General features: G+C 44.3%; 1 protein-coding gene across 8 annotated transcripts in view; it reads right to left on the bottom strand.

The window, feature by feature from the left end:
• The window catches only part of LOC147124002 (H(+)/Cl(-) exchange transporter 3), a 193,632-nt gene extending 176,845 nt beyond the window's left edge, over nt 1–16,787 (bottom strand). For 6 of the 8 annotated variants that reach the window (XR_015075155.1, XM_085976158.1, XM_085976327.1 and 3 more), the window contains exons 1-2: nt 16,684–16,786; nt 1,521–1,696 (exon numbers count right to left, since the gene is read on the bottom strand). Coding sequence is in view for 7 of the 8 variants with exons in the window: in XM_085976158.1 (XP_085832284.1) it covers nt 1,521–1,680 (160 nt within the window). In the remaining variant the exon portion in view is untranslated. Of the gene's footprint in view, nt 1–1,520; nt 1,697–16,683 lie in introns of all 8 variants that reach the window. The other 2 variants (XM_085976242.1, XM_085976652.1) reach the window with 1 other exon arrangement.
• Nucleotides 16,788–17,073: the final 286 nt, after the last annotated feature.

Genomic DNA, 17,073 nt, shown 5'->3' with positions numbered 1-17,073 from the left:
ATTCCAAAGCATTTCCAGCTAATGAAGAGCTTCTGAAGTATAGGCGGCGGCCAATTTGCACACAAGGACCCACATACAAGATAACGACCAGTTAACCTATTTTAGTGATGTTAGTTGAGGGACAAATATTGTCCAGGACACCCTGCTCTTCTTCGAAATACTGCTATGGGATCTTTTACGTCCAGCTGAAAGGACAGATGGGACCTTGGTTTAACATCTAAAAGACGGCACCTCCGTCAGTGCAGCGCTCCCTCAGCTTTTGATTGGCAACTCTAATGAGGCTTGTGAGACAGGTTAACAATAATGATTGTTTCATTACATCTTCAAAGGATTTAAAAAGGTAATTCTGAGCAATCATGAATAGAGGCAGGCCAGAGCTGTCGTAATTACGGTTTTTGACTTAACTATTTTGACTTACACTTATGGCAGGCAAATTCGTTTGAACAAGCATGCCCGCTACAAGCGGTGATGACTGTACTACATGCCGAGATTTATTTATTTATGATATTTATTTAAGTGGTAAGGGAACAAATTGATCTACTTGTAATGGCTAAGGAAAATACAGTGGGGGCGATTTTCAACTGCCGACCACCATTTTCTCACCTGAAAAATGGACAACTGATAGATGATAAATCGGGGTGGGGCGGGCATCTCACCTGTCCCACTGACGCCCAAGATCCACCTGATGTAATTTTCAGGCAGGCCTATAAACACACCTAACTGAGGCTGTTTAAATATACAAATCGGGGTTCCACCCCAATTCTAAGAGCCCAAATTAAATTTTCAGGTACAAATGGTTCCACCCATTTACACCAGGCGTTGAGCAACCCAAACAGCAGTTCTTAAAGGAACCACTGGAGGCCACTCAAAAAAGACCAACAAAATGTGCGAGGCCCTCCTACCCCTTGACTGCCTCTACCCCTCCTCAGGCCCATCCTCGCAGCTGGCTCAGCACGGGAGCCAGCAGATTTCTCGCCCTCCCATCACTGGCTAGCTGCAGCGGGGCGTCCATTTGGTACCCGGAGCTCGTCGGCAGCATTTAAACGGCTCGATATTCCCGAGGCCAACTTTGAGCAGGGGGTGTGGTTGCGCCGCACCTGTTTCGGGGCAAAAGTCAAAGTCAGCCCCCTGCTTGTTTATTTGCGGCACCAAATCAAACTCCCACGGTCTCTGGCCGATTACTTGCAAACTTTTTCCAAATTTGAATGTAGGCTTGCACACTTCTCTCACCAGCAGCATCAATGAAATCTCTGACTCACTATGAGCAAAACTAATGGAAATCTGCTAGTATATATTGTAAAATCAACCAAGAGTGGTGATAAGGAGTACAATAGTCCAAAAGCTCATCTCATTTAATGTACATTTTAACCCACTAAATTATGAAATTTGGTAAAAGTTAGATTATAGCATTATACAAGATTAGATGAGATGCAAGACCAAAAAAAAACATATCGGCAATGCAGGGCCAGGTACTGTTTACACAAGTACATTGGCAGACAAGGTAAGAACACTACACTCACCTGTAGAAACATCACCATCCAGCAAGTTGTCATCCTCAGATCCTGTGAAGTCCATGATGACTCCTGCTCCATCTAGCAATTCCTCATCACTACTCGCACTGGTTATACTGTTGTAACTGTTTCGGTAATATCCTCTAGAAAACAGTTGTTCTGACTCCATTTAGCACCTTGGTGATCTGAAGAGGGGAGAAACATGCAGTTACACCTATCATTTTGAAATGTATATTAACTTTGAACGGTCTGAAATTCCATGCTCTGACCCAACTTATTCCATTTTGTTTTGGAAGCATGGCAACCATTTGAATATGCCATCCGAGGAATTGCATTTCAATAATTACAGTATGTTGAGCTACACATTTTTATAAATTTAGATGAACTGCTGGAACATCTTAATAATGTACTATACCACAGTAGATTACAGCATGAGCTGTTTTCAGAATATCTCAAATCGTAAAATTATCTCAGCCAGACAGTCTGGAGCTGATGCTGCAAAGATGGTAGACAGTTCTGAGTGGAATGGAGAGAGGCAAGAATGAGATGTGAAGTCACACATCTCCTGTGCACCTACAAGCAGCTGTCTCAAAAGGAACAGTACTGGCAAGTGCTTTCTTAGTTTGGAAATGACACATCTCATGTGAGCATTTAAAGAGAAAGATTAGAATAATGAGAGGGTTTTAGTGCAGCAGTTAGGTTACTGAACCAGCAATCCAGAGAACATGAGTTTAAATCCCACAATAAAAACATAAGAAATAGGAGGAGTCGGCCATTTGGTCCTTCGAGCCTGCTCCGCCATTCAATAAGATCATGGCTGATCTTCTAACTCATCTTCACTTTCCTGCACTATCCCCATATCCCTTCATTCCCTTAATATTCAAAAATCTATCGATCTCTGTCTTGAATATACTCAACGACTGAGCCTCCACAGCCCTCTGGGGCAGAGAATTCCAAAGATTCACCACCCTCTGAGTGAAGAAATTTCTCCTTATCTCAGTTCTAAATGGCCGACCCCTTATTCTGAGACTGTGACCCCTGGTTCTAGACTCCCCAGCCAGGGGAAACATCCTCCCTGCATCTGCCCGATCAAGCCCTTTAAGAATTTAAATGTTTCAATGAGATCACCTCTCATTCTTCTGAACTCTAGAGAATATAGTCCTAGTTTACTCAATCTCTCCTCATAGGACAATCCCCCCCATCCCAGGAACCAGTCTGGTGAACCTTTGTTGCACTCCCTCTCAGGCAAGTATATCCTTCCTCAGATAAGGAGACCAAAACTGTACACAATACTCCAGGTGTGGTCTCACCAGGGCCCTATATAATTGTTGTTTTTTTTTTCTTTTATTCATTGATGGGATGTGGGCGTCGCTGGCTGGCTACGCCTGCATTTAGTGCCCATCCCTAATTGCCCTTGAGAAGATGGTGGTGAGCCGCCTTCTTGAACCGCTGCAGTCCATATGGTGTAGGTACACCCACAATGCTGTTAGGAAGGGAGTTCCAGGATTTTGGCCCAGCGACAGTGAAGGAACAGCAATACAGGTCCAAGTCAGGATGGTGTGTGGCTTGGAGGGGAACTTGTAGGTGGTGATGTTCCCATGCGTCTGCTGCCCTTGTCCTTCTAAGTGGTAGAGGTCGCGGGTTTGGAAGGTGCTGTTGAAGGAGCTTTGGCGAGTTGCTGCAGTGCATCTTGTAGATGGTACACACTGCAGCCACAATGCGCCGGTGGTGGAGGGAGTGAATGTTGAAGGTGGTGGATGGAGTGCCAATCAATCAGGCTGCTTTATCCTGAATGGTGTTGTAGGAGGTCTTTACTCAAATCCTCTTGTAATAAAGGCCAACATACCATTTGCAATCTTAATTGCTTGCTGTACCTGCATGTTAACTTGCAGTGATTCGTGTAGGACACACAGGTCCCTCTGAACACCAACATTTCCCAATCTCTCACCATCTACCCTGTCAAGCGCTGTAAGAATTTTGTATGTTTTGACGAGATCACCTCTCATTCTTCTAAACTCTGGGGAATATAGGCCGAGCCTACTCAATCTGTCCTCCGAGGACAATCCCCCCCATCCCAGGAACCAGTCAGGTGAACCTTTGTTGCCCTTCCTCGAAGGCAAGTAGGAAAGGAAGGAGACCAAAACTTTATACAGTACATTTAAATCCAGTCCACATGAACTGAAGTAAAGTCTTCTCCCAGTTCTAGGATTCTATGTGAAATGAACTGGAAGAGTCTCAAACAAGTTTGGACCCACAGCACAGACATTTCCACTGGTTGGCAATCTCATTCTTCACTCTAAGGTCCTAAGTATTGCAGCTTTTGGAAGTGGAAACGCTCAAAGTGGTAGCAGGAGGTGGTGCTCTTCTGAAGTTAACTTTGAGACACATTGGTGGGGCAGAGAAAAAGCTCCACTTTATAGCAGGCAGTGCTATAATTGACCCAAGAACACTTGATTGTGCTAGTGAATGATAAGAATTGTCTATGCCCATCTGTGGGAAGGGGGTGGGTGGGGTTGTGAAGAGCAGGTGGTTCCACTCCCCAGCGAAACAGATTGAAGCAAGACAAATCCTATTTCAAGTGTTCCACATTAAAAGTTCATAATTCTGGCAGGAATGTAACTTTGTCCTCCCACAACACATAGCCACTGAATGCTCCCTGTTCACCCCATCTGCTGACACTTTTTCTAAAGTAGGCGTTTCACAGTTGCATCCTCAGCAGTTCACTCCTGGTCATGTGCTCTGCTGTTTTTGCGCCTTTTTTCTGTCATCACTTAACCACAATCGCCCAACAAAAAAACTTAATTTCACATGCATTCATTGCCAAATGAATTTGGATAGATGTGCATCATGAAAGTGTGTGCAACTGGCATTATGCTCCATATTGGACCTTTAATAACTGATGTATGTCATTTCTGCCCCACCTCAAAAACACATGTTCAATATTAAGATTTTTGGTGAATTTTGGAGCTCAGGTTGAGGGTTGAGAATGAAACACTTTGCCATCCTGTTCACCAGAGACTAGCATTGAACACTTGCATGTCAAGTATTGCAGATGCAAAGTGAAACTCACCCTGCTCAGTTAAGCTCAACATGTCTTTAAACCATCCTCATACAATAAACCTTAACGACATAATCTACGATAGTTTCCATTTCCCAAATGAAGTATCGCTGTGGTCTCTGAGCAAGATTGCCAATTTAGAACCAATTTTTGGTCAGTTTGTGTCGTGGGCTTGTAACAAAATAAAAAGCAAACTTACATTTATAAGCACACGTGTCACATCCTGTCCCTAAGTGATCGACAGCCAAAAAAAACACTTTTGAAGTGCAGTTACTGTTGTTTGATGAGCACACACAGCAGTTCATCTGTGCACAGCAAGGTTCCAAAAACTGATGAGAAAAATGACCAGTCAATCTGTTCTGGTGGTGTTTGACAGACAAATGTTGGCCAGGACATTGGAAGAACATCCTGCTTTTCTTCTCAATTGCACCTTTGGATGTTTTTTTTAGGCTCGGTTTTAACATCTCATCCAAAAAAACAGCACCTCTGACAATGCAGCATACCATCAGTACTGAAGGAGCAGACAATGTCCACCGGCACACTTGAGGCCTACACCGCAGGGATTGAAGTGCGTAGTGGATAGTGGAAATAATATTTAATTTGTTAAGTTTACATTGTCTTTTATGATTTGGGTTTTATTAGTTGTGTCGCTCTAAAAAAAGGGAGCACTTTTATCATTCGCTGGAATCTGGAACAGTCCCCATGGATTGGAGGGTAGCTAATGTTACCCCACTATTCAAAATAGGTGGTAGAGAGAAAACGGGGAATTACAGACTGACATCGGTAGTGGGGAAAATGCTGGAGTCTATTATAAAAGATGTAATGGCAGAGCACTTGGAAAACAGTGACAGGATCGGACAAAGTCAACATGGACTTACAAAAGGTAAATCGTGCTTGACTAATCTACTGGAATTTTTTGAGGATGTAACTGGTAAAATAAATAAGGGAGAACCAGTGGATGTGGTGTATTTGGACTTTCAGAAGGCTTTCGATAAGGTCCCACATAAGAGATTAGCGTGCAAAATTAAGGCACATGGGATTGGGGGCAAGGTATTGGCTTGGATAGAGAACTGGTTGGCGGACAGAAAGCAAAGAGTTGGAATAAACGGGTCGTTTTCCGAGTGGCAGGCAGTGACTACTGGGGTACCGCAAGGATCGGTCCTAGGACCCGAGCTGTTCACAATATATATTAATGATCTGGACGAGGGAATTGGATGTAATATCTCCAAATTTGCAGATGACACAAAGCTGGGTGGGAGGGCATGCTGTGAGGAGGATGTCGTGAAACTCCAGTACGATTTGGACAGGTTGGGTGATTGGGCAGAAACATGGCAAATGCACTATAATGTAGATAAATGTGAGGTTATCCACTTTGGTGGCAAAAACAGGAAGGCAGATTATTATTTGAATGGCAATAGATTGGGAGAAGGGGAAGTGCAAAGAGGCCTGGGTGTTCTTGTGCACCAGTCGCTGAATGTAAGCATGCAGGTGCAGCAGGCGGTTAAGAAGGCAAATGGTATGTTGGCCTTCGTAACAAGAGGGTTCGAGTACAGGAACAAGGATGTCTTGCTGCAATTGTACAGGGCCTTGGTGAGACCGCACCTTGAGTATTGTGTGCAGTTTTGGTCACCTTACCTGAGGAAGGACGTTCTTGCCATGGAAGGAGTGCAGCGAAGATTCACCAGGCTGATACCTGGGATGGCAGGAATGACGTATGAGGAGAGATTGTGTCGATTGGGCTTATACTCACTGGAATTTAGAAGATCGAGAGGGGATCTCATCGAAACCTATAAAATTGTCAGGTCTGGACAGACTAGATGCAGGAAGGATGTTTCGGATGGCCGGGGAGTCCAGAACCAGGGGTCACAGTCTAAGGATAAGGGGTAAGCCATTTAGGACTGAAATGAGGAATTTCTTCACCCAGAGAGTGGTGAACCTGTGGAATTCTCTGCCACTGAGGGCGGTGGAGGCCAGTTCGTTAAGTATATTCAAGAAAGAGTTGGATATATTTCTTAAGGCTAAAGGGATCAAGGGATATGGGGAGAAGGCAGGGACCGGGTACTGAATTTGGATGATCAGCCATGATCTCATTGAATGGCGGAGCAGGCTCGAAGGGCCGAATGGCCTACTCCTGCTCCTCTCTTCTATGTTTCTATCCACTGGAGGTGAAGCAAAATGTCAGGAAACGAAATCCCGCTGATCTTCCACATCATCTAGCTCCCTCCCAAAGTATAACTATTTCTTTTATGTTCTTTATCAAAATTTATTACCTCAGATTTGCTTACATTGAAGTCCATCCGCCACTTTTCTACCCATTCCACCATCTAATCAATAAATGCTCCACCCCTTCCTCAGCTTCATACCAGCCCTATTGATCGGTGGGAAAAGAATAAAGGTATGATGCACTCTGAAGATTGTTAAGGTTGGAGAATTTTGCCAACCGTGTAAGGTTGTAGAATTGCAAATAAAACAGAATTCTGGCCTAAACTTTCCGCAGGGAAAATCTTTAACGTGGCTTTTCGTCCCACCCAGTTTTTACTTCAAAGTTTCAAAAAAGTTAACATGAAACGTGGTAATGACACTATTATTTTATGTAGCCCCCTTTAACATAATAAAAGCCGTTACAGTTTAGGCTTTACCAAGATCGTTCATAGAATCACACAGCCCAGAAGGCAGCCACTCCCCGTCTCTGACCCCATAGTCCTGTAAATTTTTCCTTTTCCAGAATATATCCAATTCCCTTTGGAAAGTTACTGCTGAATCTGTTTCCACCACCCTTTCAGGCAGTGCATTCTGGATCATAACTCGCTACGTAAAAAAAAAATCTTTTCATCTCCCCCCATTTTCTCTTGTGCATTGTGCCAAAGACCACTCCTGTAAACAAGCCCTACTAGTGTGACTTTACACATACATCTGGTACTGTCGCGCTGCCCAAGAATCGAACAGAGATCCATATTACTGTACGACAGCAAAATGCTGCAGCTGCTGGAAATCCGAAATAACAACAGTAAATGCTGGAAAAACTCAGCAGGCCAGGCAACATCCGTGGAGAGAGAATAAGAGTCAACGTTTCGGGTCAAACCCTTTGTCAAGACTTGACTTTGTCTTGACAAAGGGTTTGACCCAAAACGTTGACTCTAATTTCTCTCCACGGATGTTGCCTGGCCTGCTGAGTTTTTCCAGCATTTACTGTTGTTATTTCCATATTACTGTAGTTAGCTGACTGGATATGATAGAAGTCCTCGTGTGGTCGCCTAGACTTTAGATAGTGGAAGAATAAACATTCCAACAGACCGTGAGTTTGGCTGTAAAGTGATTTACGAAAAGCAACAGATCAGCAGATGCAATGGGCAACACAGCAGCTTGCATTGTTTTTAATAGAAATTTTAACTCACAGTTTCCCGCCGTATATAAAAAGACAACACTTAATCAGTTCTACTGAGAAGACTGAACCTGGACCAGTGTCTGCAACATGAAACTTATACTGTACGTGGAACTGGTCTACCCACAATGGAGTCTCGACGTGCCACTTCTGCACAAGCTGCAATCCAGAGGTACAAAAAGAATGTGAACTGGAAACAAGTTGATTCGGATGCGCCTCGTCGCCATTAAAGTTGAAAGGTGGATGACAGGAGAAAAAAAGGTGTTTGATGCAAATGGTTGATGACAGCATTATGGCATATAGCTCCTTTAACAAAATAAACTGGTTGCACCCTTAGTTTTCATTGGCTATTTCTCTCCTGCTCTATGCCAAAGGCCACTTCGATAAACGAGCCATTATTTTGCATCAAAATAACGCTATTCTCGAACTCCCAAAGGCGAAAGGCCACGTGTTACCAAGCATTTTACCTTATTGTGATAGATTTCAGGACAAAGCAAGCATTCTGTGTGTGTGATTTCTACTTGTTTTGCGATCAAAACGTGTTTGCATTGGAATAATGCCTTTGAAGTGACATTTTTGCGTACTAGACTTTAATATGCATCGTTTATAGCCTGGGGATAAGCAAGCGAACAGTGAACAAATTTAATTTGATCAGTCATAACTCAAGATAGATGTCAAAAATATGATCTGAATTGTGATGTATCCTCTATTCTTTGCAAAAACATCCTAAGGCACTTCTCAGAACGAAAACAATGAGCAATGAAGGGGGAAGTGGTGGGGGGAATGCTGAAGGCATGATCAGAAACAGGCTTTGAGAGACAATCCTCTGTAGTATGTGATCAACACAGCTGAAGCCCCTGGAACTAATGTGGAACAGGGCGAGGGGAATGAATATAAAGCAGGTCAAGTTGGAGAAGAAGGCACATGCCAGCACGTAGGAACATCTAGCTCACCTTCTACCGTCTTGGTAGTTGCAAGATATAATAATGGAGTTGTTGATTAATCGTACTCATCAATCACTAATTAGTCTACAAAAGACACAGACATGAAGTGAGGAAACCCCGCCGTCAGTGGTGGAGAGCTTTGGGAACCATCGGTCCAAATTCAACTGTTTCTCCCGAGAATGCAACACTTACCATACTTCATTTCCAAATTACTCAGACTGTACCCAAAAATATTATTTTCTCAAGCAAATCTACTTTGCATTTGAATGAATCAGCATCTCAGCTTCCACTGTCTCCCTAGGTAGCCTGTTCCATAAAGAAGCAAGGATCTTCACTGATTTTTTGTGCTCTCCCAAGCCCAAGAGAACTGTGGTCCACCAGTCAGCCTGACCTACTGTATCATCGGACAGGGTCCTGATCATTTTAACACAACTCAGACCCCAGACGACGACCATTAAGCAGACTATGCCTCTTGCGGCCCCAAAGCCATCTTAGCTCTTGCAATCTTCCAGTCCCCAGCCAAACCTTATTTGTGACTCCTAAGCAAATATTAGCCCAAAGCGTATGCTCAACTTTGTCCTTAAGTTAACAGTCAGTTCATCAGGAACAGGAGCATAGTGGACTAATAATCCGGAGGCAAAAGTTCAAATCCCACCATGGCAGGTGGGGAATTTAAATTCAGTTAATTAAATAAATCTGGAATAAAAAGCTAGTATCAGTAATGGTGACCATGAAAGTACCAGATTGTCGTAAAAACCCATCTGGTTCACAAATGTCCTTTAGGGAAGGAAATCTGCCGTCCTTACCTGGTCTGGCCTATATGTGACTCCAGACCCACAGCAATGTGGTCGACTCTTAACTGCCCTCTGAAATGGCCTAGCAAGCCACACAGTTGTACCAAACCGCTACAAAGAACAGCGATTCAAGAAGGCGGCTCACCACCACCTTCTCGAGGGCAAATAGGGATGGGCAATAAATGCTGGCCTTGCCAGCGACACCCACATCCCATGAACGAATACATTTTTAAAAATTATTTCTACGCTCACCCTCTTTATTTACACTGTCAAAACATAAGGGTCAACTTTGAAACTCCTGGCCAGTTTCTGTAAATCCATGTGTTTAATTTCTGTAGCCACGCTCTCAAAACTGGAGGACCACAAAAATCACGAGAATACTTCCAGCACACTGAACCACAAATCACGTCCCAGGAACCTCCGCACAATCAGCTTCTGATCACAACCATTCTGCATGAGAAGTTGCAATAGAATGCGAAAAGAAATCAGATGGCCAGTCACTGCAATGCACACCCTAATTATTTGCTCCAGAATGGTACTGGCAAGGACCTCGAGCCCATCAGCACAAACTGAGGTGTTGTACGCAGAGGAGAGGAGACCAAATTTAAATAAATTCCTTGAAGGGGTGAAGAAAAGAAAGGAAAACTGTGCTTTTGGTCCTCCTTTCTATCTGTTCTCCCTCTCTTGCACTGCCTAATTTTATTTGTTTAACTGTACGAGCTTCTCTCAAATCATCGTTAAATTGTATATCCATAGCACTTACGTCAAGACAGAATCAACTGCAGTGGCCCTGGTTGCTGAGAGAGCTGCAAGAACACTAATTCCAAAAACAAAAAGATTACCAAACTCGTACAACAAAACAAATGGTGATGATTTCATTGATTAAAACTGTACTTTGGTAGAGCAAAGCTTTTTTTAAATAAATTATTTTATTTACACTGCAACTCAAGGAAGTAAAATGGGGCTGTTGCAACTTAAGTATTTCTGGAAAAGTCCCGAGTATGGTCTCCCACCCAAACCCCACCCCTCGGAGACATCATCAAATCGGATCGTACTGCTTTAAAAGAAACATTTTTTTTGAAATTAGAGTCAATTTAAAATGTAGTACCTATTTTATGAAAAATCATGCGTGTGTTCTTTTAAAGGTTCAGTGGATAAAGTGAGGTGTTAAGATGTACCGACCAGGAAGATCTTAAGCTCAATCTGCAGTGTGTGCTGAGTGAGCTCTCAGGTGGGCATAACTTTAAAATTAGAGTGAGGGTGTTCAGCAGTGAAGTCAGGAAGCACTTCTTCACACCACGACGACTGCAAAATACTGCGGATGCTGGAAATCCGAAATAACAACAGAAAATGCTGGAAACACTCAGCAGGCCAGGCAGCATCCGTGGAGAGAGAAACAGAGTTAACGTTTCAGGTCAAAACCCTTCTTCAGAACTGAGAAAAAAAGCAGGAAATGAAACAAATTAAAAGGCTGGGAAATGGGGGAGGGAATGAAAGAACAAAAGGGAAGGTCTGGGAGGTGAAGAGACATTAAGAGATATTCAAGACGAGACGAGATGGTAATAGGACAGCTAAAGAGACAAAAGATGGCTCTAGATAGTAATGAAGATGAACAAGGTTGAAGAGCCAAACGGAGATCCCGTCGAAGAGAAGAGCAGAACTTCTTCAAAATAGGTACTACATTTTAAATTGACTCTAATTTCAAAAAAAATGTTTCTTTTAAAAAATCATCCTCCGCCGTTTCCGCCACCTCCAACGTGATCCCACCACCAAGCGCATCTTCCCCTCCCTTTTCAGCATTCCGTAGGGACCGCTTCCTCCGAGACACCCGAGTCCACTCCTCTATCACCCCCAGCACCCATTCCCCTGGCACCTTCCCGTGCAAGCACAGAAGATGCAACACCTGCCCATATACCTCCCCCCTTCCCACTGTCCAGGGCCCCAAACACCCCTTCCAGGTGAAACAGTGATTTACTTGTACTTCTTGCAATCTAGTATACTGTATTCGCTGCTCACGATGTGGTCTCCTCTACATTGGGGAGACCAAACACAGATTGGGTGACTGCTTTGCGGAACACCTCCGTTCAGTCCGTAAGGGTGACCCCGAGCTTCCGGTCGCCTGTCATTTCAATTCACCGCTCCATTCCCACTCGGACCTCACCGTCTGAGGCCTCTTGCATTGTTCCACGGAAGCTCAGCGTAAGCTCGAGGAACAGCACCTCATCTTCGGATTAGGCACTTTACAGCCTTCCGGACTCAATTATCGAGTTCAACAATTTCAGATCATAACCTCGGCCCCTGTGATATTTTTATATATTTTTTATCCACACTTTTGGTTTGTGCCTTTTCCTTTTTTTTCTCTCCCACATGGCAGCTGTCTCTCACTCTGCCAGCGCATTTCACACTTCATCTAGAGCCATTGTTTGTTTCTTTACCTGTCCTATTACCATCTCGTCTCACCTTGAATATCTCTTAATGTCTCTTCTTTCATCCCCTCCCCCATTTCCCAGCCCCCAAACTGGCCTTTTAATGTTTCATTTCCTGCTTTTTTCTCAGTTCTGACGAAGGGTTTCGACCTGAAGCGTTGACTCTGTTTCTCTCTCCACGGATATTGCCTGGCCTGCTGAGTTTTTCCAGCGTTTTCTGTTATTTAGCACTTCTTCACACTCAGGATAGTGGAGATTGGAACTCTCTCCCTAAAAGGCTGTTGAAGCTGGGAGTCAATTGAAAAATTTAAAAACTGAGATTGATAGATTTTGTTAAGCAAGGGTTATGGAACCAAGGCAGGTAGATGGAGATAAGACACAGATCAGCCATGATCTAATTGAATGGCAGAACAGGCTCGAGAAGCTGAATGGACTCCTCCTGCTGCTACGTACCTATAATAATTGCAAAAGCACAACTGTGCAGTGTCCATGGGATAGGGAGGAAAAGTAACAGCCAAGATTTCACTCTTGATTGCTTTTTGGTTTGGAATGGCTTGTGCTCTCGATGGCTACACAGGACTGAAAGTACGCAAGTGTGATTATCAGAGACGGACAGGATCAAACTTGGCTGTAATACTGTTTCACAAATGCAACAACACTTACGATCTAGGTTCACACATGAAGAATGACCACCTGGGTGAGATAGCAGAGGGCTGCCAGCTGACGTAGCAACCTACCCCAGCAAAAGTCCATGATCTCAGAGAGTGGGTTAGAAAACATGCAGGGGGGGGGGCGGGGGGAACAGTAGTTATGAAAATTACAGTGACAGAGATGAATAGGGTTATATTTAACATCCCCAACACTTACACAAATCAGCAAATATTATTTTTTGCTCCTTACATTTCTGCAAAATGAAATAAAAAAGGACTTGCACATTGCACAATTTGTCCTGCCAAGCCATCATTAAAGTATCAAATTAGGTTCATTTTAAAATGACATTACTAGTCTTTGTAGGGAAATGGCGTTTGGGAAATTGACGGGATTGAGGGCCGATAAATCCCCAGGGCCTGATAATCTACATCCTAGGGTACTTAAGGAAGTGGCCCTAGAAATAGTAGATGCATTACTGGTCATCTTCCAAAATTCTATAGACTCTGGAACAGTTCCCATGGATTGGAGGGTAGCTAATGTTACCCCACTATTCAAAAAAGGTGGTAGAGAGAAAACGGGGAATTATAGACCGGTAAGCCTGACATCGGTAGTGGGGAAAATGCTAGAGTCCATTATAAAAGATGTAATAGCAGAGCACTTGGAAAACAGTGACAGGATCGGACAAAGTCAACATGGATTTACAAAAGGTAAATCATGCTTGACTAATCCACTGGAATTTTTTGAGGATGTAACTGGTAAAATAGATAAGGGACAACCAGTGGATGTGGTGTATTTGGACTTTCAGAAGGCTTTCGATAAGGTCCCGCATAAGAGATTAGCGTGTAAAGTTAAGGCACATGGGATTGGGGGCAAGGTTCTGACTTGGACAGAGAACTGGTTGGCAGACAGGAAGCAAAGAGTTGGAATAAATGGGTCTTTTCCCCCCCACCCCCCGCGTGGTGGGCAGTACCACAGGTACTGCAGGGTACCACAGGGATCGGTCCTTGGACCCCAGCTATTCACAATATATATTAATGATCTAGACAAGGGAACCAGATGTTATATCGCCAAGTTTGCAGACAACACAAAGCTGGATGGGCGTGTGTGCTGTGAGGAGGATGCCGAGAAACTCTAGGATGATTTGGACAGGTTGAGTGATTGGGCAGATGCATGGCAGATGCAGTATAATGTGGATAAATGCGAGGTTATCCACTTTGGTGGCAAAAACAGGAAGGCAGATTATTATCTGAACGGCAATAGATTAGGAGAAGGGAGAAGGGGAAGTGCAACGAGACCTGGGTGTCCTTGTGTACCAGTCGCTGAAGGTAAGCATGCAGGTGCAGCAAGTGGTTAAGAAGGCAAATGGTATGTTGACCTTCGTAGCGAGAGGGTTCGAGGACAGGAACAAGGATGTCTTGCTGCAGTTGTACAGGGCCTTAGTGAGACCACACCTTGAGTATTGTGTGCAGTTTTGGTCGCCTTATCTGAGGAAGGAGTGCAGCGAAGATTTACCAGGCTGATACCTGGGATGACAGGAATGATGAACGAGGAGAGATTGGGTCTATTGGGCTTATACTCACTGGAGTTTAGAAGAATGAGAGGGGATCTCATTGAAACTTATAAAATTCTAACAGGACGAGACAGACTAGATGCAGGAAGGATGTTCCCGATGGCGGGGGAGTCCAGAACCAGGGGTCACAGTCTGAGGATAAGGGTTAAGCCATTTAGGACTGAGATGAGGAGGAATCTCTTCACCCAGAGAGTGGTGAACCTGTGGAATTCTCTACCACAGAAGGCAGTTGAGGCCAATTCATTAAATATATTCAAGAAGGAGTTGGATATATTTCTTAAGGCTAAAAGGATCAAGGGATATGGAGAGAAGGCAGGGACAGGGTACTGAATTTGGATGATCAGCCATGATCTCATTAAATGGCGGAGCAGGCTCGAGGGGCCGAATGGCCTACTCCTGCTCCTATCTTCTATGTTTCTACAACAAAAAGATTACCAACCTTGTTCCAATTATTGTTGGTTATGTTAATTATGTACAGATGCAAATCACCCATTCCTCTACCACCCACAAATCATACCTGCAAAGCCAAAGAAGCCTCAGTTGCGGACGAGCAGATTTCCAACCATTCGCTGCTTAGCAAATTCTCCAAAAGCACACAGTTACAAGTCACTCTGTAAGCCCCATCCGATTAAAGCAAATCAGACACACAACTTGAGGTTTTCAATGTAGAAAATGTTCAACCAGAGAGCACTAAATGACTTGAATTCCACCAATAATAAAAATGTCATACACAGAAAACCTGCTTTCAGTACTCTAGTCCAGCATTGCCAGGGTCAGTTAGGCTACATTAACATAGTGCGCATCTGTAACCCTCCAAAATGCTCCCAAAACTAAACATGCAACACTTAACCTTCTCCATGCTGATTGGCAGCACCAGGATAACAGACAATAATGGGAGTTATATTAGTAAGGATCTGATTTATTCTTTTAGCTGACAATGATATTAATATTATATCACCTTCCATGTGGCTTGTGAAGTTTAGAGGAAGCCAGATTCAGTGCAGTTCAAATGACTATATCCCCTCCCCCAAACTCCTTTCGAAGTCTGGAGGCAAGGATATTAAGTGTAGATCTGAGCATGAATGAATAGATGGCACAAGAGACCTGATTAAATATAATTATTTTACAGATCTCTCTCATCTCACATACTCTTCATAGACAGCAATGTTGATCTTGCAGATGAAGGATGCAGAACTCCTGATTTAAAATAAATGACCCCTGTATATTTTCTATGATTAATAAGGCTCAGCTGGTCTAACCATTCCCCTCAAAATACAGATGAAAGGAAGCTATTGAATTATTAACACAGCAGGGCAGTGTTCGAAAGAACTTACAACAGAACAAAATCCATTTGTTTGCTTGATTTCCGAAATTCTTTGTAATGAAATACCAGGCTTTGTGCAGCACTGATTCTCCACACCAGATCCCAAACTACAATAATAATGAAATACCAGGCTTTGTGCAGCACTGATTCTCCACACCAGATCCCAAATTACAATAATAATGAAATACCAGGCTTTGTGCAGCACTGATTCTCCACACCAGATCCCAAATTACAATAATAATGAAATAAGAACATAAGAAATAGGAGCAGTAGGCCATTCGGCCCTTCGAGCCTGCTCCACCATTCAATGAGATCATGGCTGATCTTCTGCCTCAACTCCATTCACCGGCCCCATCGTCATATCCCTTGATGCCCTTACCAGTCAGAAATCTATTGACTTCTGTTTTCAATATACCCAATGACTGAACCTCCACGGCCCTCTGGGGTAGAGAATTCTGTGTGAAGAAATTTCTTCTCATATACCAGGCTTTGTGCAGCACTGTTTCTCCACACCAGATCCCGAATACAATAGTAATGAAAAAGCAGTCTTTGTGCAGCACTACACCAGATCTAGTGAATGTATTTGCTAAAGTACAGTACAGTACCCCCTACCCCACCTTGGCTGCAATGCAGTAATGTAGCAGCAGCAAAATCATTTTGCCATACACCTGTGATGGGGAGAGTGAGGAATAAGCTCGCTGGCCTTTTTCTCCTCCTGGACTTCGGCCTGATGCACGGGAATACAGCGCCATCCTGTTTGATGTGAAATGCTCCCATTCCCACCCACTGCACTCATCAGCAGCCCCTCCCCCAACACACACCGGCGGGTGCACTTTCGCCCCGGCAACAAGGTCCGCTTCCCGCAATCCCCAGTACGGCAGAAACAGCCACCGATTGAGAGGATATGATGACAACAACAACAAAAAATGAGAGCGCAACAGCTCCAACAAAAGAGAGAAGAAGAAAAAGGCACCCGAGGTGTAACAGGAGGTGAGCCCCTCTGCCCGCCGGGTTATACTGCACCTGCTCGGCACATCCTCCTCCCCGCTCCTGTTGTCATGGCAGGCTGGGCTGACTCAGCCCCAAACCTCGCGAGAGGCGGCTGGGGACTGGGGGCGGGGCCAAGGATGGGCGGGGCCGTCACTCAGTCCGCTCGGCTCCCCGATCTCGCGTTATTTGCTCATTGTTGTCCAGGAGGTGGGAACGTTGTGATTGGGGTTGGCTCTTTTTTCTTGTGTCTCTCTCGCTCCAATCTATATCACGCCTGCGCGTACCTGGCGACTAGCCCGACCTGAGTTCGGCGCATGAGCAAGGTGGGCGGGGTTTAACTCGCTCGCGCGCGCGGGCTCCCCTGCCGGAATGACCGTCCGAGATGGGCGCGCGCCCGCGGGTAAGGTTTGTTTATCAGGCGCG

Source organism: Somniosus microcephalus, chromosome 1 (genome assembly GCF_052327205.1).
Source record: "Somniosus microcephalus isolate GS21.2 chromosome 1, FLI_Smic_1.0, whole genome shotgun sequence".
Classification (NCBI taxonomy): Eukaryota; Metazoa; Chordata; class Chondrichthyes; order Squaliformes; family Somniosidae; genus Somniosus; species Somniosus microcephalus.
Note: the sequence above shows the minus strand (reverse complement) of the source record. Positions and strands in the feature narration are given on the sequence as shown.